The 17,737-nt window shown below is 36.3% G+C and overlaps 1 protein-coding gene across 3 annotated transcripts in view; it reads left to right on the top strand.

Annotated features, from left to right (window-relative positions):
* VPS13C (vacuolar protein sorting 13 homolog C) overlaps positions 1–16,918 on the top strand; it is a 171,484-nt gene extending 154,566 nt beyond the window's left edge. For 2 of the 3 annotated variants that reach the window (XM_040969557.1, XM_040969556.1), the window contains 5 exons: positions 198–312; positions 5,813–5,901; positions 13,766–13,889; positions 15,197–15,280; positions 15,545–16,918. In XM_040969557.1, the coding sequence (XP_040825491.1) occupies positions 198–312; positions 5,813–5,901; positions 13,766–13,889; positions 15,197–15,280; positions 15,545–15,646 (514 nt within the window). In that variant the 3' untranslated portion in view covers positions 15,647–16,918. Of the gene's footprint in view, positions 1–197; positions 313–1,023; positions 5,196–5,812; positions 5,902–13,765; positions 13,890–15,196; positions 15,281–15,544 lie in introns of those variants that run through there. The other variant, XM_040969558.1, reaches the window with a different exon arrangement.
* The last annotated feature ends 819 nt before the right edge of the window (positions 16,919–17,737 follow it).

Raw genomic sequence — 17,737 nt, 5'->3', positions numbered from 1 at the left:
ACAGAGAAGACATAATGCTGGCGTTTGTTATGGTGACGTCTCCTTCCCTGAAAGAGTGGAGTGGGGGAGACAGACTTGATTTGTTACATGCATTAGTGTCGTACCGTATTTGGGGCAAGTTATTTAAAATGATCAGTTTTTTTCAAAAGTCCTGTTTACATGTTTAAACTGCATGTATGTTTTCTTGCTCCATGCAGGGCAGCAGAGTCGGCTGAGGAAGTGTGCAGCCTGCGCCCCCCTCGTCTGATCCACGAAGACGGCATCATTCGTCCCTACGACAGGCGGGAGTCTGAGGGCTGTGACTTATTTGAGGTAAATCCTGTTCTTCATGGTCTTCAGTGAAACTTTGATTTCCATGATTTCAAGGACCAGAATTTCACGGGTGATTCTTAAAGGTCCTAACTCAGGAGTTTATTTCAAAGGTTGCATGTGGTGTGTAGGGTGGATTTTGATCTTTGGTTTTCATTTTAGCGTAGTCTGTGATATGGAAATAACTGGTTATTTTTCCCTTGCATGGGAGCAAAGCTCTTTTTGTGCAGTAAAGATAGTGTTAAGAGAAGCCTGAGGTAACTCCACTATTTGCATAGTAGCTCATTGTAGTTAACGTTAATGTTAGTTTCCAGCTTTGTAGCTAGTTACTGGGATTTGTTGCTTTTTTTCTCCCAACCAACTTAATTTATTTACATTATTGTGCAAATCTGGATTTTTTTCAGGTGAATAAAACTGGTGGCGAGAAAAAAAGATGATATGTAATTAGTCCTGTTACTCTTCAGAAAAGAATTAAAGTTCTTGGGATTTTATTTTAGTTTAAACATTGGTGTGTCTTAACAGTACATATTGTATAAATTGCTATTTTCCCAGGACTGACTTATTCACAAAGATATTTGTTAATGTTTTTAAACCTTCAATATAAAATAAAATGACCCTTAATTGTTCTTAGCCTTTGCTTTTTATTGTATATGTTTACATTTTATCTTTCTGCATGCTTCTAATTTTATTTTCTTTCTTTTTCTGCCTGCACAGCAAGAACTGGAAATACAGGAGTAAATGTTTCCTATACTACTACTTGATTTCATCCTTAAAATTTAAAACAAACTATGGTATTAGCTGCGTATAAATGAGTTTGAGTGTTGATTTTAATGAAAATTTTTTGACACTTCTCACCTCGATCTGAACTTTTCACATCAGTAGCTTGACTACACATAAAAATGGTGATGCCCCTGGAAAACATAATCAATATTATGTTGAATAGTATATGTTAACAGGAAAGCATAGTATTAAATATTGAAGGGTGTGGGAATCAGATCGCTTCTTCACCTAATGGGCAAAAGAACTTTTTGGGTTCAAAAGCAGACACTTGCCCTGACATTTGAAAATATTGTCTTATAGTATGTGTGTAAACTTTTTTTTTAATGCAATTACTACACCTGTTCTAGGGAATGTGTAGTTTATGTTGGTGAGTCCTCAGTGTGGAATTATACTGCTAATTTTCGTATACTTTTTATGTTTTGAAAAAACTAGGCTGGGTATTTTAAGAAAGGAAGTTTATTTGCTCAGTTTTGGAGGCTGTCTGTTTGACTTCTGGGACGGACCCCCTTGTGGATGTGTCACAACATGGTGAGAAATGCAAAGGAAACAGGCAAAATGGGAAGAGGTCAGATGCACGGTGTGGCCTTGATTTAAGACATCCCCTTCTTGGGACATACATTCCAAGTCTAAGGCCAGCAGTAATCTTCCCAAGGTGGTGCTCCTGAGAATCCATCACCTTCTCGAAGGTTCCATACCTCTCAGCCGTGTCCATTTGACCAGTTTCTTATAAGACACCTGACAAGCTCATATCAGAATAACGTCAGAACCTATTGGGGCACACCCAAACCAAATACAAACCATAGCAGTGGTTTTCCATTTTACAAGTAAATGGAACATATATTTTAGTAATTGAAGTGTTAGTTGCTGTGAGTTTAACCTTTGATCTCAAATGAGAGTTTGCATATAAATTTTGAGAATATGTTCCTTTAATCTATTTTTCTCCTTTTTTCACCTACCTGTTTTGTTCATGAGTAAATGCCATTTTATTTCATATGTATTTTCAGCCATTAGAAGTTATACCTGTCAAAAATGGAATTTATTTAATGGTTATGCTAATTTCAAGTTATTAGTTTTAATGAATGTAAATAGAAGTTGAACTGTAACTAGAAAGTTTACTTATGTGGCACTTGAATACTCATATAGATGCCTTTACTTTCAAGTACAGATTCTTTGTTTTTCCATTTCTTAGAGCCTATTTGTTACCTTAATGACAAAAATGATAAGTTCTTTTGGAATTAGATCCCTCATAGTTAATTGTCAAAATAAGTTATTTACAATTATTTTTTTCAAAAATAAGTGAGGTATTTGATTTGATTCAGTATTGTTTTATACAGTAACTTTCATGCTTCCTCCAAATTGGAAACAAAATATGAACTTAAATTTAATATGCTGTATATTTGGAGAGAATGAAGCTATTAATGTACAATTGTTCAGTTTGATTATATGTGTTTAAAAATTATAATTATCAAAATAATCTGAATGTTTCCTATTTAAAATAAGTACTTTAAAGAAAAAAGAATGACATCTAAGGACTACCTTGTACTGGACGTACAAGATGACTCCCAATCTTAAGGGGTCATATGTAGCAGAACATGTAAATATTAAAAGGAGCTCACAAACTTTTCTTGTGCCTAGATAATTGAGGGTTGACAAAAATGTCACTGCATGTACACTTTTGTTTGAGAATCGAGCACAATGACTAATTCAAGAGGCTGTCTTAAATCATCACTAATAATTACCCTTTAGGTAAAAGTAATAATTTTTGATTTTTCTAGATATATTGCAGTTTTAATGAGAACTTTTGTGAAGTTACCTAACCTGCAATTATTTTCTTTTTATTTAATTTATTATCTTATTATCCTTTTCTTTGTGGTTACCTATTTTACAGCTGTATGTTAATAAGCACAAAACTTTAAGATATTGTTTGTATTTAAGCTATTATAGTTAGGTTGAGTGTCCCTTAACCAAAATACATGGCACTGAATGTGGTTTGCTTTGTTTTAAAATTTTTGAGTATTTCCCCATACATCTTGGCTATGGGCCCACTTCTAAAAATTGATTTATTTTTTATCCGTACCTTATCTACATAGTCTGAAGGCAATTTCAAACGTGTTTATAGTGTGCCTGTGTTTTGGCTGCAACTATAATATAAGGTTGTGTGTGAAATTTTCCACCTATGGTATTATGTCAGCAGTTCAAAAATTTTCAGATTGTAAAGCATTTTGATTTTTAAGCTTAGAGATGTCCAACCTGTAGTGTTACATCTTTTTATTCATTTTTGTTAGGGTATTAGGCAGCTGTGTAGCCTTTAATATATCATTACAGTTACTGGGTGAAATAGAATGCATTAACAAGTAGACAGCTTCTTTCCATGGGAAGCAAATATAAACATGGATAATTGAGAAATTAGTCGATTTCATCCCTTGCTCATCTTGCACTGTTAAGTTTATTGGGTAAAAAGTATTTATTACTTAGACTGTTGGATATACAAAACAAGTAAGACTTGTGTCCTTAATGGACCAAGTATAACAAAAGTAAATATGAAAGAATCCTGGAGCCTTTATGGCCACATTCTAAATCACTAATTTGCGTACCTTTTGATCCTCATTTTCTTTTTCTCCTGATTTCTTTGTTTCTTTGTGTTTGTTAGTACTCAGGTTTGGGAGTTACTAAATCATGCACTGTAAATCCTCTGTTCTCCTCGGGAAATTTATGCTGTGTGTGTGTGTGTGTGTGTGTGTGTGTGTGTGTGTGTGTGTGTGTAGTAAAGAAAGACACCTGTATGTATATGCAGCTAGTTTTTAATTTAATATTCATTTTGGTTTACATATTTACAATCATGCAATACTTAAAATGAGGTTTATTTCTTGTAAAAAATATGTTTCTGTATATCTTGAGAAATGCTTCATTAACATTCTTAATTCTTACATTATTACCTCTTGAGGTGGTCTTACATTGTGTATTTGACTATTAATTCTTAAAATGTGAATTGTTTCTTGTTTTTTACTAACAGTAAGAATGCTGTTATAAGCATCACTAAATACTATATTATATTATAGCTATCTTGGGTTAGTTTGTTGGAATTTGTTTAAAAACCCGAACATTTGATTTAAGGAATTGTGCAAAATGTTACCAAATTCCTAATGTGTTTTGGGAAGGGGCAATAACTGTTTTTTGTTTTTCAGGCCTTTTTGATCTCATACTGTCATTAGTTACTGAATACCTAATCTAAATCTCAAGAGAATTGTGGGTTTTAGTAGTACTGAACACCAGGTTCTATGTTATTGTAATAAATTATGCTGTAAGCTTTTAATGATTTGAAGCACAATAGCTTGTTAACTAATGAAAATGCATATAAGGTTGAAAGTATTTCTTGTATTTGCATCTCAAATCAAAGTATTTTACTATAATAAAAATCTAAAACTGAAGATAAATGTGCTAGATTATTATATTCATTTCCCATTTTCACTTTGAAGAAATGTTAACAGGTTTTAACTAATTCACACTGGAAAAATTACACTCCTGAGACTCATTTTGAAGATGATACCCCAGTTCTTTGGGGATTCATCTTTCTTGTTCATTGCTTTTTGTAAAAGTCAGGGATTGACTGGGGAGCAACCATGTTTTAAAAATGTGCATGTTAGCATTGAAATAGTAGCATGAAGGTTTTTTGCTCTGCTTTTGATTATATTTAATGTATAATAATATTAATGTATTCTTGACTATAAAAATCATTGTTTTATCTGTTCAATATATGCATACCCTATATATTCAATTATCATCTGATCTTCAGTGTAGTATAGATCATGTCAGTAGTAACATTTTATTAGAATTCACTATTAATGATTATTTTGTTAGTTTTTAATTTGTTGACAAATGAAAGAGCCAGTAGTTTTAGGAAAACTAGGAAAATAAAAGTAATATAATATGCTGCTATTTATACTTGAATTATTTATACTTGAATTATTTTATTTTTAGAAATAAATGTGTGAGCTATTTTGAATTCCTAGTAATTTTTATATTTGTGTTACTATTATGAGTATATTTTTATTATATGTATGATTGGTATGTAAATACAATGCATATTTAACCTATAAGATTCAATTTTTAAAAACATTAAGTATCAGAATATAACATATAATTTATATGAATTATCTACCACTTCCAAAATTTATATATATTACGTATCCAGAGCTTATATATTATACACCTCTCTGTAATAAATTAGTGGTTTTTAAGCTTTGAGATGGTTCACAGACCCTTTTAAAATTATCTGATAGATTTACAGACCATCGTTTGATGAAAGTTGTAGGACTACAATTTCTATTGTGTCAGGCAGTTCAAAGCCTCACTCCCAAGTCCCATTATAGGCCCCTGTTTAAGAAGCCCTCTGTTAATATAGTGGTTTGGTATCAGAATATGTCTTTATATTCTTAATTTAAATATGTAATTATTTCTGCTGGCTATTTTAAATTTTCTAAGCTACTACAGAACAAAATATTATTTTGCCAGAAGATAACTTGGTAAGCATTTCATACATCTTTCTCTTTAAGACAGTGGTAGGAACTAAAAACATGTTTTAATCATATTTTTCTAGCTTTATTGGCCAATACAAAGAATTATGTTTTGTCCTAATAATTTTTCCCTTAACACTTGTGTTATAATTAGCTATACTATTTGAATGCATATGCTTTCCAAATCTCATGTCATCTTTATTTTTCAGAATCACATTAAAAAGCTGGAGGATGAGAAGTACCGATTCCACTGTGCTGTTCCTGGGAGCAGGAAGACCGTCCTTCTGGTCACCAGCAGGTACTGAGTTCCTCATGACCAGAGGAATGGCGCTTTGCTCATGACCAGAACAGTGCAGGCTCACGCAGCAGAGCATTCAGAGAGCTCCACTTGAGGGGCAGATGCTCATTTTTGTAGAATCATGAAACACGCATGTGTAGGTAGATAAGTCCTTAGAACTTGTCTTTTCTCCAGCCTTCAGGTTAGATTCCGCATGGTTTATGCAAGAGTGATGACTAGAGGGAACGGAGTCTGGGAAAGACTTCACACCTGCAGTGCCCTGGTGCTGTTGGTTACACGTGAACTACAGTCCCTGTTTGGAGGCTTGACTCAGGATCACTTCTTCCTAGCTTTGATTCAGCAGGTGCCTTTTAAAGGATGACATTATCTTTATTTTTCCCCCAGTTTTTCCTACTTTTTTTTTTAAGTGGTAGATACTATTTCTAAATAAAAGAACACAGCTAAGTTAGTTTTCCTGTGATTTCTCTGGATAATAAACATAGACCCAAATTACAGTTACAAATCAGTGATTTGAAGACTCTAGGAGACGTATGTCCTAAGGATTAAGATGCAGTACTTATGGTAGGCAAAATCTGCATCCTTACTACTGTATGTTTTTAAATACATTTGGATAGGAAAGAGGAAAAGAAAATGGGATGATAAGATTCAGACTTCTAAACCTGTAAGTTTTTTCATCAGCCGTATGCAATACTTAGTCATATGGATTGTCCATTGTTGTTTCTGTTTAAAGATTTGTTTTATTTTTATTTGAAAGGCAGAGTTATAGAGAGAAGGTGAAATAGAGATCTTCCATTCTCTGGTTCACTTCCCAAATGGTTGTTTTTTTTAAGATTTATTTATTTTTATGGCAAAGTCAGATATACAGAGAGGAGGAAAGACAGAGAGGAAGATCTTCCATCTGATGATTCTCTCCCTAAGTGATCGCAATGGCCGGTGCTGCACCAATCAGAAGCTAGGAGTCAGGAGCCTCCTCCAGGTCTCCCACATGGGTGCAGGGTCCCAAAGCTTTGGCCCGTCCTCGACTGCTTCCCCAGGCCACAGGCAGGGAGCTGGATGGGAAGTCGAGGAGTTGGGACAGGAAGCAGTGCTCACATGGAATGCTGCCGTCTGAGGTGGAGATGTAGCTCACTAAACCATGGCACCAGAACGATCTAAAAAGCAGCTTTCAGATTTGACAAGTAATCCACTTTTTTGTAACGCCTATCATTTGTTTTGTTGCCATTCCATTTATTTGTGGTATGGATTGTACTTAACTAACGTGTTAGTTAGATTTAAACTTATATACCTTTTTTTAAGAATTTTTTTTTAATTTTTATTTTTATTGGAAAGGCAGATTTATAGAGAGAATCAGAGACAGAGAAAGATCTTCCACAACTGCTAGTTTACTACCCAAGTAGCTGCAAAGTCCAGAACTGAGTCAATCTGAAGCCGGCAGTCAAGAGCTTCTTCTTTCCGGGTCTCCCACATGGGTGCAGGGTCTCAAGGCCTTGGGCCATCCTCGACTGCTTTCCCAGGCCACAAGCTGGGAGCTAGAAGGGAAGTAGAGCTGCCGGGACATGAACCAGTGCCCATATGAAATCCTGGCATATGCAAGGTGAGGATTTAGCCACTAGGTCATTGTGACTGGCCCTAAACTTACACACTTTCATGTAGCTAAATACTTGATAGTAGGAATTAATTATCTTTTTGGTAATATTCATTAGCACTTGTCTAACTTAAAAGTCATTCTATGGGAATTTTACAATTACTATACATATGTGCATTTATGTTTTTTTCTTCCAGTAAACCAGGAGATGCTGGTAATTTAAAATCTAGTCACTTCAGGATATTTTTAGGAGACTGTAAAATAATATTCCTGACCAATACAATGACAACCTCCTTGTGAGGCTTAGTAGACTCTTTCCAACAGAAATCTTTTTGATCGAGCCAGTTATCTTTATACTGATTTGTTTGGCCGTTAATGAGCATATTACATTAAGAGTTCTTCCAAATTCATTTTCATTCTTGAAAATACTTCATTTTTAACATTTTGTGTTATGCTCACTCATTATCAGTGATCAACGAGCTTTCTTCTAATGAATTAGATAATATACGTGTAGACTTTGAGGGCCATGTTTGTGTCTCAACTTTTTAACCTCGCCCTTGCCCTAAGAAAACAGCTTTGAACACTGAAGTATGTACATGGTGTGTTCAGTAGCTAGACTTGACTTGAAGGCTGTAGATTGCCAGCCTCAAAATAGATAATCAGAAAGATAAGAATAGCTAAAGCTGCCATGCATTCATGTCTGCCTGAAATAGGCTGGTTTGTCCCAATATAATTACTAATAGCTGTTTCTTGTGTCTGCTTCTTAAAAATGTCCTGGATTTTTAGATGTCCTGGTATGAGTGTTACAACACTGCACAACATTCTTTTGCAGTGACCTGAACATTCAGACATGACCAGTATTAATTGGTGTATCCAATTGTTGTAATACGTGTATTAATAACACATAATTTGAGCTACAAAGTGCCAATTTTATTAAATTGAGTTGTTTTAGTGTAATTTTACACTATGATCATCGCCTGTACTATTAAGTATTCTTAATAATGTCATTATTGTAATTATATAATATTTTAGTGGGCATTTTTTAATTTAAATTATTGCTTTCTGATGCTCAGTTTTTTGCATTCCTAACATTTTGTGGTTAATGTGTTAAAATTTATTTGTTCACTTACTTGCTTTATTTGAGAGGAAGAGAGACTAAGATATATCTTGTATATCTCATATAATATGTAATATATATGTTATATAATACAACATATAATATAAATGATATCTTAGATATATGTGTGTGTGTGTGTGTGTGTGTGTGTGTGTGTGTGTGTAGACACACAGCTATGATTGGAACAGGCCAAACTCGGGATCTTGTAACTCTGCTTCCCCTGTATTTGTGGAAGGGACCAGTTATTTTAAATGTCCTCTGCTACCTCCCGGAGTATTCAGTGGCAGGAAGCTGGCATTGAGGTTGGACCTGGACTTGAACTTGGACACCGTGCTATGGGATGTCCCAAAAGGTGTCTTAATCACCAGGACAAATAACTCCCCATGGTTAATTACCTTTTATCTATTATTTAGAAAACATTCTGGAAGGTTGGATTGCCAGCTTTAAAAATTTTTAGCAAACATATATATTGCCAAGTTAATTTTCAGAAAGACTATACCTATTCTTTACATTTCTATATAAAATAGATTTTCTCTTGTGCTTTGCTAAGACTGGGAGGTATTGTGTAAACTTCAAATTTTGCTGACTTACTAGTGGAAAATATCTTGTTTTAATTAGCAGTTCTTTGATTATAGGAGAATGAACATTTTAATATACCAAAATCCGTTGTGATTTGTGTATGTCCTTTGCTCACTTCTCATTCATGTATTTGTTTTTTTCTTACAGCATTGAGAGTATTTTATAAGTGGATGTTGTTAGACCTTTTTACTTAATCTCTTCTTGATGCTTTCTAGGGATTTTCAGCACATATGGCTTTTAATTTTTTCATATTGAGATTCATCCAAAATATAGATCCAATATTTCTTTTAAAGTATTTATTTTTGTTTTCCATCTACTTGAAAGATGGAGAATTAGATGAGAGGAAACAAGTGATCCTATACACGTAGGCTTCCATCTACTGGTTCGTGGCCTCAATTCCAGCAACTCCCAGGGCTGGGCCAGGCTGAAGCCAAGAGCTAGGAACTCGATTCAGGTCTCTCACTTGGGTGGCAGGTGGCCATGCATCTGAGTCATCATCTGCTGCCTCCTAGGAAGCAATCACAAGGAACTGGGATAAGCAGCACAGTGGCTGGGATGCAGACTGGCCCCTGATGCAGGTGTCACAAGTGGCGGCTACACCTGCTGTGTCACCACTTCTGCTCCATGTTTTCTTATCAGATTTTGTTTTCATTTTTTAAATTTTATTTAAATGTAGAATATTAGTCAAATGGTTAAAATGTTGGTAATGAAATTTTTGTGACCTAAATGTATTAAGCTATGATAGTTCTAAATGATAACTTACTTTTGTATTCTTTATTAGAATATCGATGATTGGGCAGACATTTTTAAAAACTCATTAATATTTTACAGATACAGAGACACAGTAAACAAAGTTACGTCTCTGTCATTTCTCCACTTTCAGGGGACCTACAGATTACATTGATATCGCAAGGTGATGGATACTAAGAAAACGTGATATTCAGAAATGTGAGGGACATGGGAAAAACTATTGGGAACCAGTCATGGGGAACAGAGACTTTCTAGGTGGGGAATGCTTGCCTGTGAGTATAACACTGGTAAACAAGAGCAAGCCAAGACATAACACAGCGTGGAAGTTCAATAGATCAGTTTGAAGGTGGCTGCATGGTACAATGATAGTGGGAGATAAAGCAAGAATCATGGTAGCTGTTCATAAGATCTGTGGGTTTAGATTTTGTTGTAATTTAGAATCATGAGGGGCTTTCTGTTTTTGTTTTTGGAGCACCTATAGGCTATTGTTGTTTAGGACTGCAGCTGCTCATCTAGAGATGTACCAAGATGGTACACAGGAGGAGTCTCTCTCTTTCCCAGTGAAGTCTTGTAAACAACGAGTTTGTTGACATATTGCTGGTGTTTGTGGTGTAGGAAGGTATCTGGCAGCAGCTTGGATGCTGGACTGGAAGAGGGTCAGACTCAAGGCCAGAAGCCACATCGAGAGTTTTGGTTTTCTGTTGGCTGCACAACATGTTTGTACTGAATCCACTGCCTGCTTTGTTTAGCTCTGTTTGTAGAATTCAGGGGAGTTTACAGTTGTAAGCCTGAGATTCTTGTTTCTTGACTCGCTGTCAGCCATGAGATGAGACTGCTGTCAGCAACCAAAGGCCACCTTTATTCCTTGCAATGTGGCTCCCCTCACCTTCAAACCATCAAGGGTTTCTTAAAATTCTAATTTCTTGGATTCTGAGTTTAACAGTTTTTTTTAATATATTTTTATTTCAAAGGCAGAGTTACAGAGATAAGAGAGACAGAGATAGAGAAAACAAGAGAGAGAAATCTTCCTTCTGCTGATTCACTTGCCAAATGCCTGCAATGACCAGAGCTGACCCAATCTGAAGCCTGGAGTCAGGAGCTTCTTCTGGGTCTCCTACATGGGTGCAGAGGCTCAAGGACTTGGACCCTTCACACTGACGTGATGCTGGCACCGCAGAAGTTCTTAGCCTGTTACTCTCCTGTGCTGGGCCCCTCTGACCTAGATTTACTGGGTCTGTGTGATTAAATCAGGATTTTAAAGCCACCTGTGCCTTAAAACAAAAACCTAATAATGAGAATGAGATCCATCTTAATTCTCAGTTCGGGGAATTTTACAGACTATACCCAGGAGATGTAGAATCTTGGGGACCATCTCGGAATTCTGTCCAGCACAAAGACCATGGCAGTTACTTTGATAGGAAGTGGTGAGTGCCTGAACAAAAGAAGGAAAGCTAAGGGGCTTGAGTTTGATATTGCTTTGAAATACCACAGTGGAGATTTCTCAGTTGTCGGAGCCAGACAAATACAGAATAGCGAAATATGTTTGCATGTATCTAAGCTGATTGACAAATTGATTATTTATGAATAAATACACATCTATTTCTAGAGGTGAGGAAGAAGAGAGTAGATGGAGTTTGGATGAGGATTTGGAGTTGATATGTTAGAGACAGCCCTGAGAGAATGTGTCTAGCAGAAAATAGCCAGAATTTGAACTCTGGCATGCATGGTAAAGGGAAAAGAGAATAAAGGAAATTAAAGTGGCAGGAAAGCAGAAATGTTACTGCGTAGTCAAGAGAAGATGGAGCTTAAAGATAGTTTGAGAAGTGAGATGTATGTCATGTGGTATAATGAGTTAAGCTGCTGTTTGGTACAGGTACATCCCATATCAGAGTTGTAGCTCAAGTCTCTGCTGTTCCACTCCTGATCTAGCTTCTAGCTGATGACCTGGGAAGGTAGCTCATGGTAGCTCAGGAACTTGGGACCCTGCTGTCCAGCTAGGAGACTTAGATGGACTTCCTGGCTGCTGCCTCCAGCCAAGCTCAGGGTGGGCTGGTGCAGCCTTTTGGGAAGTGAAGCAGAGGAAGGAAGAGCTCTGTTGCTCTCCCCCTTCCTTCTCTCTCTGTGGTATTCTGCCTTTCAGATAGATACATGATAGATAGATAGATAGATAGATAGATAGATAGATAGATAGATAGATAGATAGATAGATCTTTTTTTGCAAAAAGGATGTTTGGAATAGCAAATTGCACCTGGCATGTGGATTGGCCAAAGCCATCTTTACCTCAACTCCATCTTCTGACTGTCAGTTGGAGCCAGAGGCAGGCAAGTGGGACCCACTTCCTAGAGGCTGGTAGGAATGAAAGGCAGTGTTGGGGATTGTCACAGTGGTTGGAAAATTCAACTGGTATTTATGTGCTAGTGCTAGAGATGTTGAACTTCCTGCATATTTCCTGCACTGTATGTTCCCAACCAAATATGCCCAAAATGTTAGTGGTACCACTGTTGAGGGTTATTGCCACATTCCATTGGTCAGCATGTTTATTAAAGTCTTCTCTGAATACTTGTAATCTTCCTTTTCCGTTTTCACAGCTGCTGCCATAATTGAAACTTTCGTTGTCTCCTGTTTGGACCTGCAGTTTCTACCTCTGTCTGGTGTCCACTTCTTGTTTATGTATCACCTCCCCTCTGTTTGCTGTTAGCCTCATGTCTCCAAACTAAGAAACTGTATCATGTGTCATTTTCTACTGGCTGTAGACTAAAATCAGAAGGTCTAAAAACAGAAAAGTGGTTCTGGAAGTTCCAGAACTAAGCTGATTTCTCACCACTGTACAGAGCCAGGACTCTAGCCGAAAACCACCACATTCTTTTTGTACCATATCCATTGTCAGTGTTCCTTCGCTTTGCGGGACTGTCATTTCCTTTTCTTGCCCAGAGAACATTTCCCTTGAAGGATGAACTCTTGGCCCACATACTTTACCAGTAGACTGTAGCTCCAGTGTTGCAAATGCCTCGCACAGCTGTGTTGTGGCACTAACTGTGCGGCAGTGTTTGTTCACATGTTGATTTCCCCTTCTAGCCATTGAGTGCTTCTCAAGCAGAAACCCTCTCTTCCTACTTTCTTTGGCACCCTGGGTGTTTGTTAAATTAACATTTCTACTTTTCTGGGTTTACTGTCTGCAATAGAAACTTTAAGTAAGGTTCTGTTAGTAATTAATCGGTGTGGGTGCCCTTTAAGGATTCTTTTTTTTTTTTTTTCTTTTTCCCTTTTGCTGTTGAGCAAAATGGGAAACTCAATCTGTGATATAGTACATTAGCATTAAAGTGTTCAAATCTGATATTTATTAGTAGGCCTAGAGTGAATCTTTGCTGACAGTTCAGGTTTCTGACATTTCCTGCACATTCCTTCTTGACTGGAAGGCATACGTGACTGACAGTAAAGAGCAATTAATAATTTTCCAAGTAAAACATTTTCAGGGGCATCTGCCTTTATTGCCTCCCAGATGAGCATACCGTCTATTCCTGTTTCATAAATGATTGTCCTATCAGTTCATTTTTGTCAGTTAACAAAAGTTACACTTTCCTGAATTCTGCAAGACTGGCAGAAGGGGATTTTTGGAAGTCTCCTTAGTTAGGTGGTAGGTGTCATACTTGCTCTGTGACAGCTACCTAGCCTTTTTTTTTTTCCAAGTGTCGGAGACATACTTTCCTTTTAGTGCCTGTTCTTGTTTATTAAATGAATGCTAGCTGTGATGTCCAGCTGAGTGAAATGTTTTTGGTAACGTTGAACACTCCTCATCGCTACCCATATGTTTTTGTCATCTTTTCCATTGTAGGCGAGTGTTGTGTGTAAAAGAAGTTGAAATCCTAGGCAACATGTCTGTAGACTGGCAGTGTTCATTTGAAGACTTTGTGTGTCCTCCTCGTGTCAGTGAAAACCTGCTTAAAATCACAGTGAAGGTAAGAGCAGTGAATCATACAATGCATTAGAGTGGATGACTAACGGAATGAGTGGGAACCAGGGCTTGCTTTTACACTCAAAATGCTTGAGGAAATCCCATCCTTATTATAGGTGAGCTGGGAGGAAAGGGACTACCTCTGTGTCAGTGTCACTGTTTTCTGACAGCCCTTGAATCCAGTGAGTGTTCTGCCAGCATCACTGGGGTGCTGACAGTTAACACTTTCCTTTTGATTGAATTAATCATCAATAAACAAGAGACTCCTTTTACTTCATTTGAATATTCACTTTACTATAATCATGGGCATTTTGGAACTATTCTCTTTTTCTACGTTCTTAGGAGGTTATGAAGTTCCTTGGAAAAATTAAATATTATCTTTAAAATATTCGTGCCTTATAATATTTGGCATATAAGGAATGCTAATATGGTTTGTGTAGCAATGTTCTCATGTTCCTCCGCATCATTTTCTAGGGATGAGTTTTTAATGACATGACTCTAAGTACTTAAAATGATGCCTCAACTTTTGCATTGTTTCCAGACTTATTTGACTTTGAAGCATGTTGATTGCATTATAGATTTTCATTTCTTTTAAAAAAACTCCACTGATGGTTAAATGTGGTAATTTCTGTCATACATTTGTTTTCCCTGAAGAACAAATGATTTTTTATTTTGCTATTAAAGCTATCTGAAGAGCATGTTCCAAAATGGAGATTTAAGTTATGTTACTATTTAACGTCTGCGTTTCTGTTAAGGGGAGCTTATAAATCAAAGGAATTTCCATGACCACCTTGCTAGTTTTCGTATTTCATCACTACCTCCTTGTATTGTGTCAAAATCTGAAGTATGTCATAGTGTGTGAAACATGACTTTCAAATAGCAAAGAATGTGTCACTGTGCATCCATTTTGCACTTTTCTTACCACTTCTTTTAGATCAGTGGTGAGAATGGACTCAAGGTATTCTACATTGAATAAAAAATTGTTTCTGTCAGCCGGGAAAAAGAATGATTTTGTAGATTTGTCAGATGTGATGAGTTACCAAGTGGTGTTTCTGTGGGCTATTTATCACAGCCTGTAGAAAGTCATTGTTTTAAGCTGATGGATGTGTATTCATCCAATTTTATAAATTTCAATTCATATACAGAATCACTGTCCTTCAACCAAGATGATTTATTTCATATTCTCCTTGAATACATGTTCCTGGGTAGTCTATCAGTTATAAAATTGAGCTGACACTTCAGCATCTAATTAAAGATGATGATTTCCCCCCCAAAATAACATATTTTGTGTCATTATTTCTTTTGAAACAGGAGCAAGGTCTGTTCTCCAAAATAGATAATGCCAGTAAGGACTGTCCTCACAAAGTTTACCTGAAGGATGCTGCCACGGCAGAGGTACATAATTTATTTCAGAGAACACTGTTCTCTCCATTTTTTTAAAATTGGTTACAGTGAATAATCTCCATGAATTCTGTCCAAAGCTCCATTAATTCTATCCAAAGCTCTTCCATGTTTATATTTCTTTGGATTGATATGAATAAGCTTAAAATAATGCACTGTGGACTCAATGGAGCTGAAGGGTCTTAGTTTGCATTCCTTGTTTGGACTGATGAGCCTGTGCTTATCTTTACAACCCAGAATCAACATTTTGTTTTACAGGCTGCACTTAGCGCCATTGAGGATGCACAGTCAAGGAGACAGCAGCAGAACCTGGTGAGGCAGTCATCGCTGAAACTTCTGCGGCCCCAGCTGCCGAGCTAGCCACAGACCCCAGGGCCTGCTGCCGAAGAAACAGCAGTCTGTGGTGTTGTCTGCGAATCACTCTGTAATCTGGCTACAGATGATTTTTCAAACAGTCCTTTAGTTTTATTTTTTACAGAAAGCTAATGTTAGCCTTTGCACTTTTCCCCTTAGGTTTTGACTGTCGTTTTATAGTCTGTGTATGTTAGCAATCCGTTACTGCATTGCCAGCTGAATGGGTCAGACCCTTGAAGAAATACCGCTTCAAACTCAGAGTGAAATTTTCATTAATATTAATATTGTAAAGCAAAGGGCAACAGGCTTATCTTTAATTAAGGTATACAGTGAAGAATGAAAAAAGAGCTTAGAAAGACTAGTGTTTTTTAAAAGGGTTTAGCCACAGACAAATGCTGGACACTTTGACATTTTGTTTAAGGGCAGTTCTTTCAATAAGTGAACTAAGATAACATTTTTGATAAACTGGGTAAAGTGACTGAAGAAAAGCCACTAAATGGAGAACTGACATGTTTCCTATTTTTTTTTGTCATGAAAATGTTTTCTGCTAATGAAGCAAATTTTACTTTGGCCTTTTTTCCATTCTTGCATTATAATGAAGAAAATATGGAAGACCAAACTTTAAAATATCTGTATTTGATTTTCTATACAAAAACCTTCACACAATTTGGAAGTTATTTCCATGCTCTGTCAAGATGAGCTTATTTATAATTTGCTGATTCTTGGAAATATTACACTCTAAGTTTTTTAAGACTCATAAAATTCAGTATTTTTATATTGATAGAGATTATTTTTAGAAACGAAAAGACTTTTGAGGACATCATGAACTACCATTTAATGCAAATAATACCTAGTAATGTATTTAAAATCCTTATTCATACAAATGAAGAGAGTTTCTAGTTGCTTTCTGTTTAAAGAAATAAAGCCTGTACAGCAGCCCTGTGCAAGGTGCTTTCTTCAGGGAAGTGAGCCTGCGTGAGTGAGTGTGATGTGCTCATGCTGTCCTGGCTGCGTCTCTGTTACGCTGGCTGCAGATGGACTGCTCAACTGCATATGACAGCTTCCTAATACATTCTGAAGTGTTCTGTTTCCTTGGATGAGCTTTACATTTATTCATGGTGTTTAACATGGCATTTCTTTCAAAACACAGAATTAATGATTAAAGGAAGATGTGGACACACAATGCACATGGTTTTCTCTATTTTTGATGATGTGTGGTACTATTACTCAAATTTTTTAAGAGCTACCCATAACAGTTTTTTATTTTTCCTTGTGATATTAATGATTAATCTAAAAAGAGAATGTCATCATTGTCATTGTCATTTCAACATTCTTTTGTTATTTCTCCCTGAAGAAAAGTGTCATATATAAAACTTCCTGCTGAAATTTTGTGTTAGTGGTTAATTACATCTTATTAAAGGAGCATTGTAAGTAATTTTATAACAAACATGCTAGTATTTTGTGTCTTTAAAAATGACTCAATCAGAAATTTGGGATATATGATTATACAGTTCTCAGGTGTCTGGTGGGAGAATTTAGGATGCTTGTTCTTAAATTCATCATTGAAAGTGTATTCAGCAACAGTTTTTTCATTACTCAAGCAGCACTGTGGATCTCTTTGAGCGGAAAGAGTCTTTTGGAAAGACTTGCTTTGTTTTGTTTTTGTGTACTGTAGGTCCGTGCTTCATTATCCAAAATTCAAAAAGCTTAGGACACTACTAAAATTTTCCACAAGTTTGAAACAAGGATATTCAGCAGCAAAATATGAACAAGCATGAGGCCTTTAATCTGCTTGCTGAATGAAAATATTTTAAAAATTGACCTCTAGAGGAAAAACGATTAGCACAGTGATTAAGCCAACACAGTTTTCTAGGTATAGTGTCTACTAAGATGACAGTCAACACTTTACAAAGAATGTTAGTTATTTTGCACTAATTTTTTGAAAGATTTATTTATTTGAAAGAGTTACAGGGAGAGAAAGAGAGGAAGGTATGGACAGAGACCTTCTATTTGTTGGTTCAATCTCAAGTGGCCACACTTCTCGATCTGAAGCCAGGAGCCAGTTGCTTGAATCAGGTGTCTGATGTGGATACAGAG

Source organism: Ochotona curzoniae, unplaced genomic scaffold (assembly GCF_017591425.1).
Source record: "Ochotona curzoniae isolate NIBS_2020 unplaced genomic scaffold, NIBS_Ocur_1.0 scaffold_4701, whole genome shotgun sequence".
Lineage (NCBI taxonomy): Eukaryota > Metazoa > Chordata > Mammalia > Lagomorpha > Ochotonidae > Ochotona > Ochotona curzoniae.
This window is presented reverse-complemented; position numbering and strand designations above follow the sequence as displayed.